The sequence below is a fragment of the Numenius arquata genome, chromosome 18, assembly GCF_964106895.1.
Source record: "Numenius arquata chromosome 18, bNumArq3.hap1.1, whole genome shotgun sequence".
Lineage (NCBI taxonomy): Eukaryota > Metazoa > Chordata > Aves > Charadriiformes > Scolopacidae > Numenius > Numenius arquata.
Window position 1 is genome coordinate 5,617,640 of NC_133593.1, and position 19,098 is coordinate 5,636,737.

Sequence of the window (19,098 nt, forward strand, 5' to 3'; positions counted from 1 at the left end):
TATTGCTGAATTTGGCCTCAGGTTTTGTGCTTGCTGGATCAAATGGGGGTGGGAGGGGTGGGGGGTGGATCCCACCGTATGAAGCGCATGATGCTGACAATGACAAAAACATGGAAACTCTCTTTTTCTGCTTCATCCCAAATTATTGTGGTGGTCTCCTCACCTTGGGATGTGTTAATAGGTTTTTCTTCCAGCACGAAGGATGAATTCATGCTGATGGGACCCTCCAGGTCCTTCACCCCAGCCCATCGTGGTGCACTGAAGGCAGGTCCTTGCCTCCCACAGGATGGAGAACACCCTGGAACCTTCCCTGCTGCTCCATTTTGCTTTGCTTCATGCCGTGACACGTCGGGGCATCCTGCCTGTGCTGTCCACTGGGCGGGCAGCGTTTTGCCTTGCAGGGAGAAGGACCCACTGGTGTCACCATGTTTGCAGAGTTGGTCCTGCCTCCATCCCCGCTCACATCTCCCACCCAAAGCTGCGTCTCTCAGCTGGCACCAGCCATGGGATCTGCAGCAGGATGGGGAGGTAGCTGGAGGTGATGGAGGGGGATTGACAGGGTTGATGGGGAGACTGATGGGAAAGGCTGGTGCTGGACAAGGTCTCGCTGTCAAGGCGTCTGCCCTGGGCACTGAGGAGGGTCAGAAGAGCAGTGTGACGGCTGGTTCACGTACTGCTTTTTGGAGATGAGAAGATTTAAGGGTCTAGCTGTACCTCAGGGGTTCAACTCTGCAAAGAAGCAGCAGGTTGTTATCCCCTTTTGTTTCCCCTTAGGAGAGAGCTGGGCATCCCTTCTGGAGGCTGAGGGTGGGACAATCTTGAATCCTCTCCCATTTTTGTGTTTTCCTTTTCCTCCCTTGTTTGTCATGGTGTGTTTCCTGGGGCTGTGTGGGCTCATGAGTGATGCTGCCAGGACTGAGTGCAGCATTGCTGGCAGAGATGGGTGACTGTGCTGTATCGCCTGCACCCCACAAGCGTGGGGGGACCTGGGGGAGGTGGACTCACACTCTGAGCCATGCGATGGGCCCCACTGGGTGCCGTGGCTAAAAATCCTGCGTCACAAGGATCTCTTTCTCCCACTGGGCTCCCTGGCAGAGCATGCCAGGCGCAGACTCCTCCAGCCAGCCGGCCACGCATTCCCCAGCCCAGGGGAATAGCTGGCATTCTTGCATTTCCTCCCCCAAAATGACACCGGCTGGACCGTGATCTACAGTGAACATCAGCAGTTGGCTTCAGAGAGAGGACAGGTTTTCTGACACAGCAAGAAGCCCCCCAGGCCCAGGAGAGGCTCCGTTTCAGTCCCATGGTGTGGGCACGTCCCTGGTAGATTTGGTTTTTGTAGAAGCACCTGGGTGCTGGGGCAGCTCTGTGAGCCCTGGGTTAGGGAGGGAGTCTCCAGCATTCCCAGCAGTGCCCACTCACCCGGGTAGTTATTTTCTTAAAGCCCCAGCTCCTGGAGTCACACCATCCATGGAGGAGCTTGGCTTTTTCCGAAGACCTCACTGTTGTGGCCAATTTGGTAAGAAGTTTGCAAGGGAGCAAAGTGCAGAAAAAAACCCCACAGGTGAGCGTACAAATAAACCCCCGCATCCTTATTTTATTTTTTTTCAGAAAGAGGTTTGGGGAGAGGATTGATGGATTTGTTCTGAGATTTGCAGGTGCAGCTCCTGCATTTCCTTGGAGCTTGGGCTGAGCCCTGACACAGTGCACATCGCAGGGCTTCCCAGCTCCCAGTAAGGGGGGGAACAAGCCCTCAAGTGAAGGGGGCTCCCAGCATGTTTGGGCTTGCAATGGCACACGGTGGCATCTCAGCCGAGTGTCTGAGCCTGTAAAATGGGTGCAAAAAAGTGGCTCTCTCTGGGGCATCAATTCAGGGGTACCAGGCCCTGAACGTGCACCTTGTAGGGCCCCCAGGTGACCCCACCTGCGGTGGAGATGGGTGCAGGGATGGCAGAGAGGAGACAAATCCCCCCTCTTTTGGGGCTGTGAGTTACTTAGGATGCCAAAGAACTCCTTCCTAACCCCCTCCTGACCCAGAGCCAGGGATCTTGGGAGAGAAAATCCACCCCTAGGGAGTCTGGGGAAGAAGGAGCAGGGCTGCGTGCAGAGGAGAAGGCGCTGAAGGGTTAATGGGGAGTGTTTGCAGCCGGTCCCTTGTCACCAAGGAGAAGGGAACAGCACTTGGGAAGGAAACAAAACACCCACTGCCCAGGAGGGTCATTTCCTTTCCCCAAGCTGCATTACAGCCCTTGGACCTCGAGAAGGGCTCCCAGGAGGACAGCGTCAGTGACAGAGAGCAAGTGGCACCGGGTGAGTGTGGCTGCTGGGGAGATCAGCTGGGGACATGGCCCAGGGCAGCTCCCCATGTCCCCATCACCCTTGTCCCCATCACTGCTTTCCCTTGGTCTCCCCCCTAGTCTTATGGCAAAATGTGGGGGACACCGGGCGCTGCGGTGCGGAGCATCCGTCCCTACCGGTCCAGCGAGCAGTACCTCTACGCCATGAAGGAGGACTTGGCCGAGTGGTTGAAGGAGCTGTACGACCTGGACATCGAGGTGGGCACCTTCTTGGAGGTGCTGGAGACGGGGGCCGTGCTCTGTTCCCACGCCAACAACGTCACCCATGTAGCCGGGGAGTTTGCCCGTGCCTGCCCCAGCGTGGCCCACCACCTCCACCTGCCCACCGCTGGCGTCACCTGCAACCCCACGGCACAGCCAGGCACCTTCCAGGCCAGGGACAATGTCTCCAACTTCATCCAGTGGTGCAGGAAGGAGATGGATATTAAAGGTAAGATGCCAGGCTCCAGCTGTCCCATGTCCCTGTGTGCAATTCCCCTCCAGCTGCTCCTGGCATCACCCCAGTGTTTTCCCATGTCCCCCAAAGCCAGTGCCACCCCGGCATCGGGCAGCACCATGCACATATGTCCCTGAGCTGGCATTTCTTGTACAAGTTCCTCCGGGCTCGGCAGCAGCTTTGCAGGGTGCTGGCACCCTGCAGGCGTGTTTGCTTGGGTGCAAATATGCGCTGGGGGGGTGGAAATGGAAAGGGCATGTGCTGCAGCATGGCCCTGATCCCGGTACAGCATGATCCCGGCTGTAAGGACATCAGGAGCGGTCCTGGCTCTGAGAAAAGAGTCTGTCACCCTGACCCCCCACCACCAGAGGATGCCCAGGAAGGGCATGGGTATGGAGTGACACGTCCTCAGTGCACCCAACCGCTGGGGTTTGTGATTTGGGATGCCACGAAACAGCCTTTCCTTGTAGATGCCCAAGGGGAAGGCTCTTCCTCTGTGAATTTATCCCAACCTTTGTTGGAACCAGCCGTATTCCTAGTGGGATGGCTCCAGGGAATAACATCCCTTCCAGTGGGTTTTGATTCCCCCAGTGCCCCCTGGTCCCTTTTGTCCCTGTCCCCACATACCTGCCCTGTCTGAGTCCACCCTTGCCCTGCCCTAGATGTCCTGATGTTCGAGACAGAGGACCTGGTGCTGAGGAAGAACGAGAAGAACTTTGTGCTGTGCCTGCTGGAGCTGGCACGCCGCACCGCCCGCTTTGGCATGTGCGCCCCAACCCTCGTGCAGATGGAGGAGGAGATCGAGGAGGAGCTCCGCCAGGAGCTGGACCTGCCTCCCACAGACACTCCCCTGCCCCAGATCCCCAGGAAACCACGGGACCTCCACAACCTCGACCAGATGGTATGGATGGGCATGGAGCGGGATGGGGATGGGTATGAAGACGGGCATGGCCACCCCAGGACCTTTCCCAGGAGCTCTTGTGAGGACCCATTCCTGCTGCCCACAGGTCCAGCACCTGGTCAGCCGCTGTACCTGCCCCGTCCAGTTCCCAATGATCAAGATATCCGAAGGGAAATACCGTGTGGGTGACTCCGACACCCTCATCTTTGTCCGTGTGAGTCCGCTTCACCCTGTGCTTTTGGGGCACAGGCACCCTGCTTTGCTCCCACAAAGTCTTTTCCATAATCTGTCCCCAAAATGGGGCCAATGTGGGGTTTTTGACCTGCCCAAAGCAGGGAAGGTTGGCCCTGTGGTACAGGTTTGCATGGATGTAACCACCCAAGTGTACAGGACAAAACCTGCTGTCCCACACCAAGGGAGACAGGTGTCACCCAGCACTGGGATGCTCTCTCCCTGTCTGGGTCCCTCCCTAAGCCTGGCCTTCCCAAAGGGCTCAGCACATGATGGTGGAGAGGACTTTTCCCAAAAGGCTCCCCACCATCCTTGAGGTGATGAGACATGTTGGGATGGAAGCAGGAGCTGGGGCCCTCCCTGCCTTGGTGGGGCTGATCTGGAGATGAAGCTGTCCTGTGGGAGACCTGGTGGCACTTAGGGCAAGCCCATGGCTCTTGAGCACCAGAAGACAAAGCCTGGCTGAGCGTGCTACACCCCAGGCTGCCTAAAATGGAAGGGGGGGAGGGGGGGAGGGGGGGGGGTGTGTGTCCCATGAATGTATTGCATGCATCTCTCTGGACCTCATGGCATGTGGCATCCCATGCAGATCCTGCGGGAGCACGTCATGGTGCGGGTCGGGGGCGGCTGGGACACGCTGGAGCACTACCTGGACAAGCATGACCCGTGTCGCTGCACCTCGCTCTGTGAGTCCCTGCGTCCCCAAACCCTGTGGCTCTGCCCCATAGCTGGGGGGGGGGGGTAGGCTGGGGGTTTGTCTGTCCTGGGTCTCGCTACTTCTGGGACCGTTTGCAGGAGAGGGAAGCCTCGTTACTGCGATGTCTCATTGCTTTGCTGGGGAATGTCTGGTTTTGGGGACTCTCGTTGGCTTTGGTGGCCACTAGAGGTCATGGCAGACTTTTGGATGGAGCTGGACCCCAAAGGCTTCTTTGCAGGGACTGCAGGTGTGCACCAGCATCCCTGGGGGTCTGGATGGTGAGCGATGGTTGGGTGGGCTGCACTGGGGGGGTGGGTGCAATGGATAGGGGTGCTGACCCCCACACACACTTTTCCCCGCAGCTCACAAACAAGCCTTGAAAACCAGGAGCCCCCAGCAGCAAGTGCAGCACGAGGTCCAGCTCTGCCCAGCCTCAAAGGCAGCCACCCGTGGCCAGCCCCAGCCCGCGCTGCTGGTCAGCCGCTCACAGAGCCCCCTGCCCCCCGTCACCTGGGGGTCCCGTGTCCCCCGGTCCCCTGCCACCGTCTTGTCAGAGGGCTCGGGTCGCCCACCGGGTACCAGCCCTCACCAGGAGCCAGCACAGCCCCGGAGGGTCCCTTCGGGCAGGTAAGCGGGGCAGAGATGCTTTGTGCCCCAAACTGCCTGGTTTCAGAGCAGTTTTTCTCCCATTCCTGGATTTTTTCCCTCCCTTCTGGAGCTGCCCAGCTGCCCAGGCTGGATGGAAGGGGGGACACGGTGGGTCCCTGGCCCCTCTCTGCTCTCTCTCCTTGCAGGACACGGGAGCCACCAGCCACCCCTTCAGGGATGCAGCCACCACCATCCAGGTCACCTGCTCGACCCAGCTCCCCTGGCCACGCTTGTGGGGTGACACGCCGGGCACCCACCCCTTCCCGGCTGGCCCCCGGCACACGGGACAGCATGGGGGTCCCCAAGGCACTGCATGTGAACACCCCAGGGAAAACCCCCACGGCACCAGCACGGGGCAGGCCCACGGCACCCAGCACCCAGCAGGCACCAGCACCTCCAAAAAACACCCGGCAAGGAAGCAAATTGTCCGTGGCAGCTGCCAGGGCGCAGGAAAGGGGGGTCCCCGCCGTGATGGCATCCCATGCCCCCAGCCCCATCAAGGTCTGTGCCCCCTCCCTGCACCAGAATGCCCGGGGAGAGTCACAGAGCCGGAAAAGCTCAAGGGAAGGGAGCCAAGGAGCCCTTGGCCGGGGTCAACCTCTGTCACCCCAAAATTCCTCCAGCCAGACTCCAAAACAGGACAGCAGTGTTAAACCCCCCACCAAAGCCAGCCCGGCCGTCTGCCGGCCCCCCACCCCTTCAGCTCATTTTGCAAATGGGTGCAAGGGCTGTGCTGCTGGGAGGGGTCCCCAGGTGACCCAGCAGTGCCACCCAGCTACTAGCCCACAGTGTAGGGATGCTGAGGGGCCCAGCATGCCAGCAGACAAGCCAGAGGAAGCCTGTGACCCTGGCGGGGGCTGTGAGGGTCTCCAGGAGTGCTGGGACCACACACAGCCCCCCGGCTATGACAAGGTGGTGGAGGAGCTCTCCCGTGGGCGGCACCCCCTGCGCCCCGTGGGGCTGGGATGTTGGGTCCCCAAAACACCCCCACGAGACACTTCGCAGCCCACTGCCCTCCCAGCCAGGGGGCAGGCTGAGGGGCTGGGAGTGGGGGGCCAGACCCCTCAGGGACCCAGGGCCAGCAATGTCCCCAAGCCCCGGCGGTGCCTGAAGAAACCCGAACGCGTGCCTTCCATCTACAAGCTGAAGCTCCGGCCCAAGGTGCGTCCCCGGCGGGACCACTGGCCAGGCAAGCGCCCCTCACGTATCCCCACCCCGCTGGGGCACCGCCTGCTTGCCCCCCGGGGCCAGCATCACTCCCCAGCACCCCCCCGGCAGCCCCAGCCTGGTGGCACGCACCCTGGGGCCAAGCCCTTGCCAGCCAACAGCAGCGCCTGGCTGACCGAGGATGACGAGGAGGCATGGGTCTGAACCCCCCCCCCCAGGTTTTGTAGGAGACAGATCCCTCGTTCGTCCAAAGGTGGGAGCGATGCTGAAGCTGGAGCTTTGGTGCCCACGGGCAGCGTGCTGGATTTGCTCCCGAGTGATTCTGGGCGTCCCTCATTGCTCTTCAGAGCTGCACACACACACATCCCCTTCCTAGTGGGTTGGATTTTTTGGACTGATAATTCTTCTCCAAAACAGGTGCTTTTGTGCTGCTTTGGGTGGAAAAATCCAGCCCCAAATCGAGAGAATGGGGCACCTTCTGCAGGGAAGAGGGGTGTAACCAGCCCCTACAGTGTCCCCCTAAAGCGGGGACACCCCACACCTGGCATCCAAGCGTGCAAACCACCTGGTACCTCAGTCTTCCCCATCTGTACAACGGGACTAATGATCCTCATGTCTTACAGCACCAAGAGCTTAACGAGCGTTTGATTCACTCAGGTCGGGGGGCGTCACAGGAGATGACCCCTGCTGAGCCCTGCAGGCTTCCTTATGGGTGAAGGTAGGAGACCCGGGGGGGTGGGTGGTCACATTGGTGGTGTTGGTCAGGGTGACGGCTGTCACCAAGGCTTCTTACAGCCACTGCTGCCCTCCCGAGCCTGCAGCCACGGACCCAGCAATATTGTTTGTGCAATAGAGATGTACCAAAGCTCTTCTGTTTTGGCATCATTTCTGCGTGGGTGGGGAGGGGGGAGAGGATAATCCTGGTGGTGGGGTCACGGCTGGTGAAGGGAATTCGTGCTGCCGCTCTGCTGCCTGTGTGCACAGCAAACGTCCCCCCGAGAGCCCCAGGAGGGCCAGAGGAGCCCCATCGTCCAAGAGAGGATGAAGCCGGATCCACATTCCTGCAAAGAGGAGTGCTGGGGCCCCATGGATGTAAAACCTACTTAAAAAAATACTCCTTTTGCAAGGGAGAAACAAATTTCCCCCTTTCCCGAACCACTGAAGGGCTGCGAGAGCGGCAGCGGGGTGACGAGCAATCCGGCACCACGGGCAAAGAGCAGCAAGGCGGGTACAGAACAAGGAGGGACAGACCTGATTTTTAATTGGATTTCAAAGAAGGGGGTGCAGGGCGTTACAGGCGGTGTAGACACCTCAGGAATCTCCGACAAGAAGTCCAGTGGGGAAAAGAAAGCCAAGTCCAGGCAACCAGGACGCTCACCGGGGCAGGAGGAGGAGGAGGAGGAGGAGAGGGAAGCATCCTTGCCGGGGCTGGACCAAACCCAGGCATCACCTCCTGTGGCACCACACGCACGGGGGCAGAAACCCGGCACTGCCCTGGGGACAGCGGTGGGGACATCCTGAGCCTCTCCCAGGCTGAGGAGCAGGGTGTTTTTAGCAGGACCAAGACGGCTTTGGGCGAGCGGTAACACTTTGTACTAAGGGTGTGGGCAGGAGCAAGGAGTGGGTCGGATGCAGCTGCAGCTGTGCTCCTGGCTGCCTGATCCCACCATCCCGGCCACACTCCGGACATCCCTGCCCCACTTTCCCTGCCCGGCACCACCTACCCCCTCCTGGGCTCTGGGGAAAGGAGCTCTTTGTAGCCCTCATTTTCTTGGGAGCTGGGAAATGCTGTCGAAGCAGTGAGAGTTATTATTACTAATATAACTTTCTCTGTCTATAAAGTACAATAGAATATAACAATTATATTTATAACCTTTGTTGTTTGTTTTTTTTTTTCAAAATACTAAATAGATGCTATAAAAACCTGTAACTAATTGTGCTATAAACTGCAGGCTACAGGGTTATAACAAACAATGTATTGGCTTAGTCGTTGATATGTGTACGTTGGAGCACTTTATAAATGCTTTATTATTAGCATTTACCAAGGAGTTTCCTTCTCAAACAATTTGGAGGGATAAAGCTAGCCAGAGACCGATAACGTGGACTTACACGTGTTAATAAATCCTGATGACATGAGGTCGGGGGGGGCTGGTGGCAAAGCCCAGTATGCTTGCCATGAAGACAAGGGATGGTGACAAGTGCCACTGCCCTTCCCCACTCGGGGGTCTCACAGCCACCTGAGACAGACCCATGTCCCCCCAGCGCCTTTTCTCTTTTTTTTTCCATTTTTCTTTTTAGGGGGGAGCAAGAGGAATGGGGTTTGGTTCCCGAAGTGGCCGCTGAGGGTGGGAAGGGAGGAGTGGGGTGACCCTCCCCGGGCCCTCGGCGTTGGGGCTGCCGGGCAGTGCATGGCCCCGGCGGCAGGGATGGGGCGGTGAAATGCACCGTGCCGGAGCTCAACTGGACCTGCGCTTAATAGAAAGTGTTACCGGGAGCACAGCGGTGCTGCTGGCAGATGGAAACCTGGCCGTGGGGGAAGAGATGGGGCTGGTCTCCCTTCGCTTTACTGCCCAGAGCGGCGCTGAACACCCACGTCCCCTCCTTACACCAGAAATCACTGAGATGGTTTGGCCGGAGGATGGACCGGCTTCAGATCCTGCCTCGGGGGGGTGAGGGTGGTGTTTCCCCGTGTCTCACAGGGAGCAGCCAAGAAGGAGGAATCACAACCCCCTCGGCTTCTCGACTGTGCCCATCGCCAGCACATTGCCCCAACACCCTTTGCCAATGCAGCCTGCGCTTTGCCACCCGCTCTGCAGTACAAGACGGAAGCGAGCTGCAAGTCTGGTGTACAAACAAGCTGAAAGATCAAAAAAGAATATAAAAAAAAAATATACTGGGGGGGCTCATTTCCCTATTAGGGATGTGCAGAGAGAGAAGAGGAAAAAAAAAAAAAAGGAATGCAACTGGAAATGCAACTCCAGTTCCCTATTGCTTCGGAGGCTGCTCACGTGGATGGGGGCGAGCATCGCGGGGGAAAGCCCGGCGTGGGTCGGACCCGTCTCGTGGCACTGCTGGCGGGGTGCGATGGCACAGGGGACACCACCTGCCTGTCTGGGGGACATCGGGGGTTTGGATGGGAGCTGTGCAAAGCCGGTCGCCCGCTGAGCCCAGGATGCGAGGTAGCGGAGGAGTGACCTGCCCAGCAAGGAGTGTTTCCAGATTATTTGGTGTTGGACAGGCTGGTGGGGGAGGAGAAGCTTTCCTTGGCAGAAGGGGGACTTAAAGCCCAGGGGAGGCAGCACCCGGCACCCTGGGGGGCTGTAAGGGCCAGGATGGGATCTTAATTTTTTTTTTTCCCCTTTCTTACTTTCATCCAGAAATTCTCCCTGGAAATCTGACCCAATGGAGCCAAAAGAGAGCCCATGTATCCTGGTCTCTTTCCAGAAGCTGCTCTACCCTCCAAGGGGAGAAACCCCAGCTCCACCAGGAGGAAAATGGGCCTCCCAGCTCCACCGTGTCCCAAGGATGGAGCCACCTCTGTCACATCAGGACACTGGTGCTGGACAATTTTCTTCCAAGGGGCAGGTGATGGCAGGCAACAGCAGGCATCACCCCTGCAATGCCAGGGCGGGAGCTGTCAAGGATGGACCCAACAGCGGACCTCTGGGCACCATCCAAGGTGGCTCCTCCACCCCCTGATGCCACTCAGTATTTCAGGCACAGCGGAGACACAACACCCCCCGGGACAACTTTGTCCCTGAGCACCAGGGGCTCAGGGAGAGCTCAGGGGTTTATCCAAGGTCCTCCCTCACCCCTCACTACCTCCAGGTAGCCCAGCCACACACCCATTCCGACCCACCGATGGCCACCGCATCACCCTGCCCAGCACCGCCCAAGGTGCAGTGTCCCCAGATGTCACCGCAGGGTGCCAGCGCTGGTGGGGAAGCAAACCCCGAGGTGCCTCTGGCACAGCTCCTACCGCAGCATCACCCCACAGAGAACAATGATGCTGGCGCTCGCCAGGGAGTCGTGGTCCCCAAGGACGGGCACAGCCGGGGGGTCCGTCAGGGCAAGGGGAGGGCTCACATGATGGTGCATCGGTTCCTGCGCAGGGCGCCCTGGAAGCGGATGGTGGTGTGGACGTGCTTGCAGCGGGCACAGCCCACGCTCTTCAGGAGCTCGCTGAAGAGCAGCAGGATGTGCCAGTTGTACTTGGCCGAGCACTCGATGTAGCCACACTTCCACGTCTTCTTCACCAGGTTGGAGACGTTCCAGCGTGGGATCACCCGGCCCCGCTGCAGGTCCCGCTTGTTGCCCACAATGATGATGGGTGTCTCCGAAGTGCCGATGACCCTGGGAAGGAAGGGCAGTGAGGGAGGACAGAACGGGACAGGGCACAGCGCATGGATGGACCTGCCCATGGACCCCAGCCTATCCCAAACTGGCTCTTGGCTTTGACTTGCCAAAAAGGACGCACCTCCTCTTGATCTGTCCTCTTGTCCCTCTTGGTGGCCAGCCACCCGCTGTGCCAGCCCCAGTTGCTTCCCCAGGGATGGCTGCCCTCGCCCACAGGGGGTACCTGCCTGGGGTCCTGCTCCTTCTCCTGCCCTCAAGTCCAGTTTTGCTTTTGTTCTTGGGCTCCCAGCCCTGCAAAGGGGCTTTACCCCATTCTCTAATATCTCATCTCTGATGTGAAGAGCAGGGGGGCACTGGGGCAAGCTGTACCACCCCACTGGGAGCCTCACGGGATGTGCCCGCCAGCAAAGTGGTCCCTACCTCGTTTCCAGGATCTGCTGGCGGATGGTTTTGATGTACTCGAAGCTGTCAAAGCAACAGATGTCATAGACCAGGATGTAGGCATGGACGCTCCGGAGCCCCCTGCAACACACGTCCGCCCACTCCTGCAAGGTGCAGAGAGGGATCAATCCTGGTTCAGCCCCCCCGCCGTGCCCGGGGGATGCCCCGCACTGTTTCAGGGCCGGGCACGCTGAGGATGCTGCTACACCAGTGGGTAGCAAGGGGGCTGCAGGCTCTCCAGCCCTGACACCCAGCACCCAGCTCACCTCTGCTCTGCCCCAAGCCGGGATGCCCCAAGCCATCCCTGCGACTGCTGTGAGTACCCCCTGCAGCCCTTCAGCCACCTCCCCCCCAGTCTCCAGAGATCTCTTATCCCCCCTTGTTAATCCAGCGGAGAGATAACGGGATTTGTCAGGCCCAATTCCTCTCTTGAGGGAGGATTACAGCCTGCCTAATACACAGCAGCCCGGGGGAGAGCCGGGAGCGGGGCTGAATGCAACCCCCTGCCCTGGATGTAAAAACTTCAACGTCCAGAGCTACTAATTAGATGTGTTAATTAGTGACGCACCCTGGTTTTCGGGCAGGGTGGGTGAGGAGGATGCTGAGGGTTGAGCGGGACTCAGCCCAGCCCTGGTTCCATGGGGCTGGAGGTGATGGACCAGCAGCTCCATGGGGCAGAGGGGGAAGGTGACAGCAGAGCTCTTTGGAGGGGACGTGGGGACGGGAGAGAAGCTGCTCGGGAGAGGGTTCTGCGAGAGCGAGATAGGGAGCTGTCAGGGGTGGCCTCTCCACAGCCAAAATTTGGAGCTGTAAGAAATAGATGTTGTTAGAAAAGCTTTGGGATTCCAGGAATACCAAGATTTTTTTTTTTCCCCATGCTGTAGGAGTGAAAATCCATCCCACTTCCAGCCACTCTCCCAGCCCAGCAGTGGTACTGAGGCTGCAGTGACACAGGGAATGGCAGCCCATGCAGGCAGCACCACAAACCCCCCAGAGTGCCACTGGAGAGGAGAAAGATGCACCAAGGAGGAAAGGCATCACTTCTCCCCCAGCAAACCTCTTCAGTACCATGAATCATCCCTTTCTGAGTTTGTCAGTGGAATGAGGCAAAAGGAGACCACCTAGGACGGAAGAAAACTGGGAAAAGGAAAGTTCTGGGGTGCGGGTTGGTCTCCTTTGCAGACAGGGAAGGAGCTGGGAGTGAGTGGTATGACACAGCCCCTTGCCAGTCCGTGGAGGGGAGGGGATGATGTGCTGCTCCTCGGTGTCAGAGCTGCAGGCGGATGAAGCAGCAGCATCTCAGGTTACTCTGAGTCCTGGTACAGCCGGGAGATAAATTAATTGCCACTATTTCACCACGCTGGGGTGCAGCTTGCCGTGGCACCGTGACATCAGGATGGTTTTCCCCACACGGTGCAGGTTTCCTGGGATGCTCGGGTCTGGAGGAAGGTCGTGCTGTGCATCCCACCTGACCCCATGTGGGAGTGGGACATCATAGAGCTGCCAGCCCCTGCTGCTCCCCCAGGACATCGCCGCAAGGATGCTGCTCCCAGGCACGGAGCAGAGCCCAGTGATGCTTCCCAGGGGACAGAGCCGTATCCCCCACTACAGTACTCTCCTTTCCCCTCGGAGCCATCCCTCTGGCCATCCTCTCTTCCCTGGAAACCTCCATCTGTTCCCACCGGCCGCCTCTTCTTGAGCACAGCGAGGCAGGGAGTTAATCGAGTATGTTAGCGTCAGCTGCCGTGTCAATAAATTACCCTTTGCTATTTCGGGCTGCCTCTCGCACTGACCTTTCGTTCTCTGCACACGTTGATTAATTTTTAAACCTCCTCCTCGCCCCCAGAGCGCTCACTTCACCTCCTGCCCGACGGCCCAGGGGACACACGGAGCGCTACAAGGCCCCTATAACCCTGTCCCTGTGGGACATGGAAGCAATATAATTATATTGATTAAAAATGTAAGAGCCCAGCCTCAGGGAGGTGCTGCCATGGGACACATTCCCCTCCAATGTGGCTGTGGCCATGGCTGGGCACCTCTGGCTCCTGTGCGGTGGTGGCACAACTTGTGCCCCTGGGATGGAGCCACTGCACAAGCTTAAAATCCTCTTTTTCCCCGTTAAACCCCCCTGAAGCAGTCGGTGCTGATGGCAAGACTTTCCAACCCCACGCTGCCTTTTGGGGATGTTTTGGAAGCACCTGAGAGTGCTGCAGGGTGAGGATACGGTGGGCTCAGCACCCCAGGGACAAGCACAGGTGATGCTGGGGAAGGTGATGGCCACCCAGGGAGGGGACGAGCAGCCCCACTCCGCCTGGACAGCCCCGGACATCAGGGGCTGTCTCTCCAGGAACCCCTGTTTTTCACCCGAATGCTTTGGCTACGGTCCCCCAGCCCTTTTCTGGCCCCAGCTTTAACAGTGATGGAACCAAATCCCAGTGCTCTGGGATGCACCACCCAGCTGGACAGATCTGTGGGCGTCACTGGAACCCTAGTCCTCGAAGTGGGACACCGTCCCTCTCGTGTTTGCCATCATTTTAGGTGAAAAAGCTTTAAAAGATACTTTATCCTGGGCCTGCTCAGCCGGTACCATGAGGATGTGATCTCTCACACCAGCTTTTAGCAAGCAAACCCTGATGTGGAAGGAGAAGCATCCTGAGAAGAGGGGGAACCGGGACCCCACAGGGTTATACAGCGAAACCCCACCGCCGTCACTGGAGACCTCCAACGTGGGGGTCCCATCACACCAAGCTGGGTGCACCCCTACCTGCAGGGTGTTGACGGGGAAGGCGGTGATGGGGGGAAAGTCCATGATCTGCAGGTCGTGGACGTGGCCGTTCATGACGACGGCGGGCAGGTAGACGCGGCGAGCTGTGGTGGGCACGCAGACCTCGCTGAACTCGTTGTAGAGGAACTGCCGGACTATGGCGCTCTTGCCCACGCCCTGGGCTCCCAGCACGGCGATCTTGAACGTTGCCACCATGCCGTCGCACGCCGGCCGCTGCCCTGCTGCTGCCCCCGCGGCGCCGAGGCTGCATATTCCCGCGCAGGGGGCCTCAGCCCCATTCAGGATGCATTTCCCCTCCGGGACAGCCCGTCACTGCAAGGCCAAGGAGAAGCTGGTCAGATCCTGGAGACACCCCGGCAGACCCCACTATTACTTCAGGAAATATTTTTCCAAGCAGGAGCCCATGGAAAAAGGTTATGTTTGTCCTCAGGGAGCATTCCAGAGGGCTGGCAGACATCCCCAGCAGGGACCTCAGCACTGCGAGACCCCGGGATGACCCTGAGAGGCTTCTACCCTGCAGAGCCTAGGATTTGACCAAACTTCATCCCAGGAAGGTTCTCACAGGCACATTCAGCCCTTTGGGTACCAGAGCAAGGAAACATCCAGGAAAGGGACTGTCTGCAGCTCTGGGTTTGCCCGGCCCCGGCAGCAGCGGGGTCCCAGGCTGTGCTGGGGACTTGTTCCGTAGCACCGACAGGGACTGTCACCAGCTGCTCCATTCCGGTGCTGCCCCAAGCCAGGAAATCCATCTTTCCTCCGCTTGGACAGCCAGAATTGCCTTTTCCTGGGGTGGGGGTGGGGGGAGGTGGGGGGGGGTGGGGAGTTGCTCTGTGCCTGTGAGCGACAGCTTTAATGTTTAATTTCAGGCTTTGAGCGGTTTGGCAATTAACTTGATGGAGGCTAATTTCCAAGCCAGCTGATGGGGTGAGCCCACAAGCTGCCGGCACATGTGGTGAGGCCAGAGGGGCCCCAGGCCAGGGCCATGCGTGCAGGGGGACACGGGGTGATAACCCACGCACAAGGATATGGGAGCCGAGTCCAAGGAGCCCAAACACCCCCTGGCAGAGGGGTCCTGACTGGGAGCTGCGATGGAAACAGCAAGGGCGATGGGCTGGGTCCCACTTCTGCTCACTCCCACTGCTAGGCAATGGCTTGTGCTTTATCCCAAAGTGTAGATGCTTTTACCAATTTGTGATGCTCTGGTCCGTTTTCCCTGAAAACCATCCCCAAAGCACAGGGTAGTGCTCCCTGAGCTGGCGGAAAGTGGCAAGTTCAAACCACCCTGTCCCGCCTGCTTTCACGGGGGTTATTTGCCCCAAGAACAGCTCGGCCTTGGAGGTCCCTGCTGCTGGATGCTGTGGAGGCCGGGCTTCACACAGTCTCCCAGGCTGGCCCATGGCTCACACCGTCCTCATCCTCCTCACACTGGGGCTGGGGGCCTTCAGCAAGGCCTGATCTGGCCCCAAGGGCAGCAGGGCCGGCTTGTGGCCAGGACTGAGGGACACAGGACCATCCCCTGGGGTGCTGACTACCCCTGGGGACCTGCTTGCCCCAGCCCCGGCAGCAGGAGCGTTTCTGCCCCACACACAGGGAAACGGGGGGGTGCAGGAGCCCCCACACCTAGTCCTCCCTGGGCCTTTCTCCACCAGCAGCAAGCACTGTCATCACAAGTCCCAGGGGCCACTCTGCTGCAGGGACAACCCTGTCCCCCCAAACCCTTCTTCCTCGCAGAAACAACCCCAGCTCCTCTGTGGGGCTGGAAGGTGATGGAGCAACACAGCCAGAGACCCAGCACCCGTGGGGCTCCCCTGAACTGCGGAGCGGGCTGAGCCCTGCCGTGTCACCCCAAAAACCCAGTCCCCCTCCAGGCCGGCACACAAGGACCATGCACGAGCCCGAGAAAGCGGGCTTGCACCCTGAAGCATCAGAGGCCAACCTGATGGCTCCCGGCCCCACGAGCATCTCACGCCAGCGTGCCACCGCGGGAAACTGAGGCGCAGAGTGGGGATGCAGCCAGGGTGGCCCCACGGTGGGGTGGCGGAGTGTGGACCAGCCCGGGATGGTGGTGGTGGTGGTGGTGGTGGGGCGGGGGGGGCCCAGGCGCTCAGCGCAAGGCCGAGCTCAGCGGGTTGCAGGGCCGGGCAGAGGCTTGCAGGCTGCTCCCGGGAAGGATGCCCCGCGACCTTGGCCACCCCGCCGCCACCCGCATTCGCCACCCCGCGGGCAGCCGGAGGAGCAAGCCCTGATCCCCGCGGCAGCATCCCGCAGCCCGCACCCCGCAGCCCGCCCCGACCCTCCCGGGGGGATGCTCTCGCCGCGGCGGGAAGCGCAGCATCCCCGGCACCGGCCCGCGGGGGGGGGTGCTGAGGCTGGGGGAGGTTGAGGGGTGCTGGGGGTGACACACGCACCCCCCCAGGCCAGTGGGGCGAGCGGGGAGAGGGGAGCACCGGCGCTGAACTTTCACTGGGGACCACCCTCGCACCGCTACCCCGGTGTCCCCCCCCCCCCCCGCCTTGGCCCTGCCCAGCGGCAACTTTGCCCCCCGTTTCCCTCCCCAGCTCCCCGGCGGGGGATCCCTACCTTGCAGCGGCGGCCCGGGCCGGCGGCGCCCCGGCGGGCGGCGGAGCCATGCGGCGAGCCCGGTGCGGGGCGGGCGGCCCCGCTGCAGAGCCCCGGCCCGGCCCGGCCCGGCCCCCGCCCGGCGCGGCGCTACCGAGGGGCCGGGCGGCGGCGGCGGGGGGCGCCGGGCGGTGGCCGGCTCTGGGTCGCAAAGCCCGGTCGGGACACGGGGAGGGGGAGAGGAGGTGGCCGGGGATGGAGGCAGGCAGGCAGCGCTCAGGCAGGGAGGCAGGCAGCGCCCCGGGCGGGTGGTGGGGGGGTGGTGGGGGGGTGGCGGTGGAGGCAGTGCCCGGGGAGGGATGCAGGGAATGCCCAGGCGGGGAGGCAGGCAGTGCCTGGGGAGGGAGGCAGGCACTGCTCAGGCAGGGATGCAGGCAGGGATGCCCGGGAATGATGCAGGCAGTGCCCAGGGAGGGAAGGAGGCTCTGCCCAGGCGGGGATGCAGGGGATGCCCGGGAGGGATGCAGGCAGTGTCCGAGCAGAGATGCAGGCAGTGCCCGGGGAAGGAAGGAGGCTCTGCCCAGGCGGGGATGCAGGGGTGCCCGGGAGGGATGCAGGCGGTACCCGGGAAGGGATGTAGGGGATGCCCGAGGAGGGATGCAGGCAGTGTCCAGGCAGGGAAGGAGGCAGCGCCTGAGAAAGGAGGCAGGGAATACCCAGACCGAGTCAAAGGAAGCCAGGAGGGACCCCGGCTTTTCCCGGGGCTCCGGGGAGGTGCCGATGGGAAAAGATCCTCCCTGCAGTGTGCTGGGTGCAACACCTTCACCCCTTCCCTCCCCGGCACCCAGCAGCATCTGTGCCCTCATGCCCACCCTGTGGAAGCCCCCTGGGGCCAGACCCCTTAGGGGGAGGAGGGTAGGACCCCTCCCAGGGAGCCTTTCCCTCCTCTGACACTGCTGCTCGGTCTGCTCTTGGGCACATGCCTTCATCCCTTTGCTGTGCGAGCCCCTGGTCCAGCTGGCAGGGGCTGGGGGCTTCTCCGTGCCTGCTGTCACTAGTGGGGTGCTCTCAGTCTGGGGTGCTGCCAGGCCCTACCAAGGGGGGGGACGTTTCTGTTGCAGCATCCACAGTTTGGGGACACCCCACACCGAGCATTTACCTGTGTGCTGGACGGCGATGAAGATACTGGTCGCACCTCTGGGGACCGTGGTCCAGGGACTCGTACACGCTGCTGATGGGCTCCCTGTGCCTCTCTGCTCCTCCAAGCAGACCCCGAACCCTGCTCCAGTTCACCGTGACACCAGCGAGCACCGAGGTGTCCCCGTGGAGCTGGTGGTGATCACACAGGCTTTGCTGAGCCCAAACACCAGCCATAGCACCGCCGGGCTGCCCCCAGCCTTGTTGGCACCTTTGTCTGGGAAAAGCATCATCTCCAGGGGCTCCTCTCCAGGGTGAGGAGGGAAACACATTACTGTATCTTTCCTGGGGAAAAAGACAAGCTCCATGGCTTGGGAGGGGGGGGGCAAGGGCAGCTGGCAAAACGTGGGACAGCCTCATGCTGCTGCACCAAGGCTGGGGCTGAGATCAGCGCCGGGGAAGGGGAGGCAGAGCCCCTTTTCCCTGTCTCGCATCACACCCAGGTTTTCAGAGACTTGGGGCTTATTTTCCTGCAGAGCTGCCTGGTGCTCGCAGCCAGGGAAATACTGAGGTGTCCCTGGGGGGGTTATTATCACCAGCCCTAGATGCTGCTTGTCTTCCCCAGCCCCCCCCTCCCCCCGAGCTCCCCTTCCCGGCATGGCCATAAAGCAGCCCCAAGCCCTTTCTGGGAGAGGGCAGGGATCGAGGCTGCACATGAACTCGCCTGCACAATTCAGGCTCCAGCCTCGGGGCTATTTTTAGCAGTTCCCTCCGAGATGCTCTCCACTTGCAGTTTTATTTGTGAAATTTAATATACGGGGGGGGAGGGAGGGGGGAGCAGGGCTGGATCCTGGCACGTCCCCACTGGCTGGGAGGCTTATCCCAGCCTCAGCGACAGGCAACTGACACAAACCGAAAATCATCCGTCAAAGAGCTCCCGTGTCTGGCACGCGGGCAGCGGTGGGGGACAGGCAGAGATGATGGCTTGGGGGGCTGCGGTCAGCCCCTGCCTCCGCCACAGCCTCCAAAATCCTTGGGTGAGTCCATGCCTCTCTCCATGCTGTTTCGTGGGCTCGTGGACCCTATGTCACCCCTTAGCACACGCGCTGGTGTGGAGCAGGATGCGTCCGAGGCTGGTGGGAGCAGCAGGGATTTTGGGGAGCCCACCCAGCACACCAGGGCCTGGCCCTATCTCCAGCCAGAGCAGCGAGGAGCAAGTCAGGGGATCCTTGCCCACTGGGTCCCGGGTTCCCCTTCCCCCGGGAACAGGGAAGGCCATGGGGACCATCCATCCCATGGCAGATCCCAGCCCGGGGAGCATCAGCTGCATCCCCCGAGCTCCCAGCACCGGAGGCTAATGACGTTAATGAAGCAAACCCAGTT

General features: G+C 60.6%; 2 protein-coding genes across 2 annotated transcripts; one reads left to right on the forward strand and one right to left on the reverse strand.

The window, feature by feature from the left end:
* Nucleotides 1–2,429: 2,429 nt before the first annotated feature.
* On the forward strand, nt 2,430–6,641 carry GAS2L2 (growth arrest specific 2 like 2). Its single transcript, XM_074160884.1, has 6 exons — nt 2,430–2,787; nt 3,456–3,694; nt 3,801–3,908; nt 4,515–4,611; nt 4,985–5,249; nt 5,894–6,641. The coding sequence occupies exons 1-6, from the start codon at nt 2,430–2,432 to the stop codon at nt 6,639–6,641; spliced, it is 1,815 nt and encodes a 604-aa protein (XP_074016985.1).
* Nucleotides 6,642–7,683: 1,042 nt separating this feature from the next.
* On the reverse strand, nt 7,684–14,325 carry RASL10B (RAS like family 10 member B). Its single transcript, XM_074160709.1, has 3 exons — nt 13,999–14,325; nt 11,214–11,338; nt 7,684–10,790 (listed from the first exon to the last, which is right to left on the reverse strand). The coding sequence occupies exons 1-3, from the start codon at nt 14,212–14,214 to the stop codon at nt 10,520–10,522; spliced, it is 612 nt and encodes a 203-aa protein (XP_074016810.1). The 5' UTR covers nt 14,215–14,325; the 3' UTR covers nt 7,684–10,519.
* Nucleotides 14,326–19,098: the final 4,773 nt, after the last annotated feature.

Excerpts from the sequence above, each read along its gene's own strand:
- GAS2L2 (XM_074160884.1), top strand. The coding sequence starts at position 2,430 with ATGTGGGGGACACCGGGCGCTGCGGTGCGGAGCATCCGTCCCTACCGG. Across the intron at positions 2,788-3,455 it reads GAAGGAGATGGATATTAAAG|ATGTCCTGATGTTCGAGACA; the intron begins GTAAGATGCCAG and ends GCCCTGCCCTAG. Across the intron at positions 3,909-4,514 it reads ACACCCTCATCTTTGTCCGT|ATCCTGCGGGAGCACGTCAT; the intron begins GTGAGTCCGCTT and ends CATCCCATGCAG.
- RASL10B (XM_074160709.1), bottom strand. The coding sequence starts at position 14,214 with ATGGTGGCAACGTTCAAGATCGCCGTGCTGGGAGCCCAGGGCGTGGGC. Across the intron at positions 11,339-13,998 it reads TCCCCGTCAACACCCTGCAG|GAGTGGGCGGACGTGTGTTG; the intron begins GTAGGGGTGCAC and ends TGCACCTTGCAG. Across the intron at positions 10,791-11,213 it reads CAGCAGATCCTGGAAACGAG|GGTCATCGGCACTTCGGAGA; the intron begins GTAGGGACCACT and ends CTTCCTTCCCAG.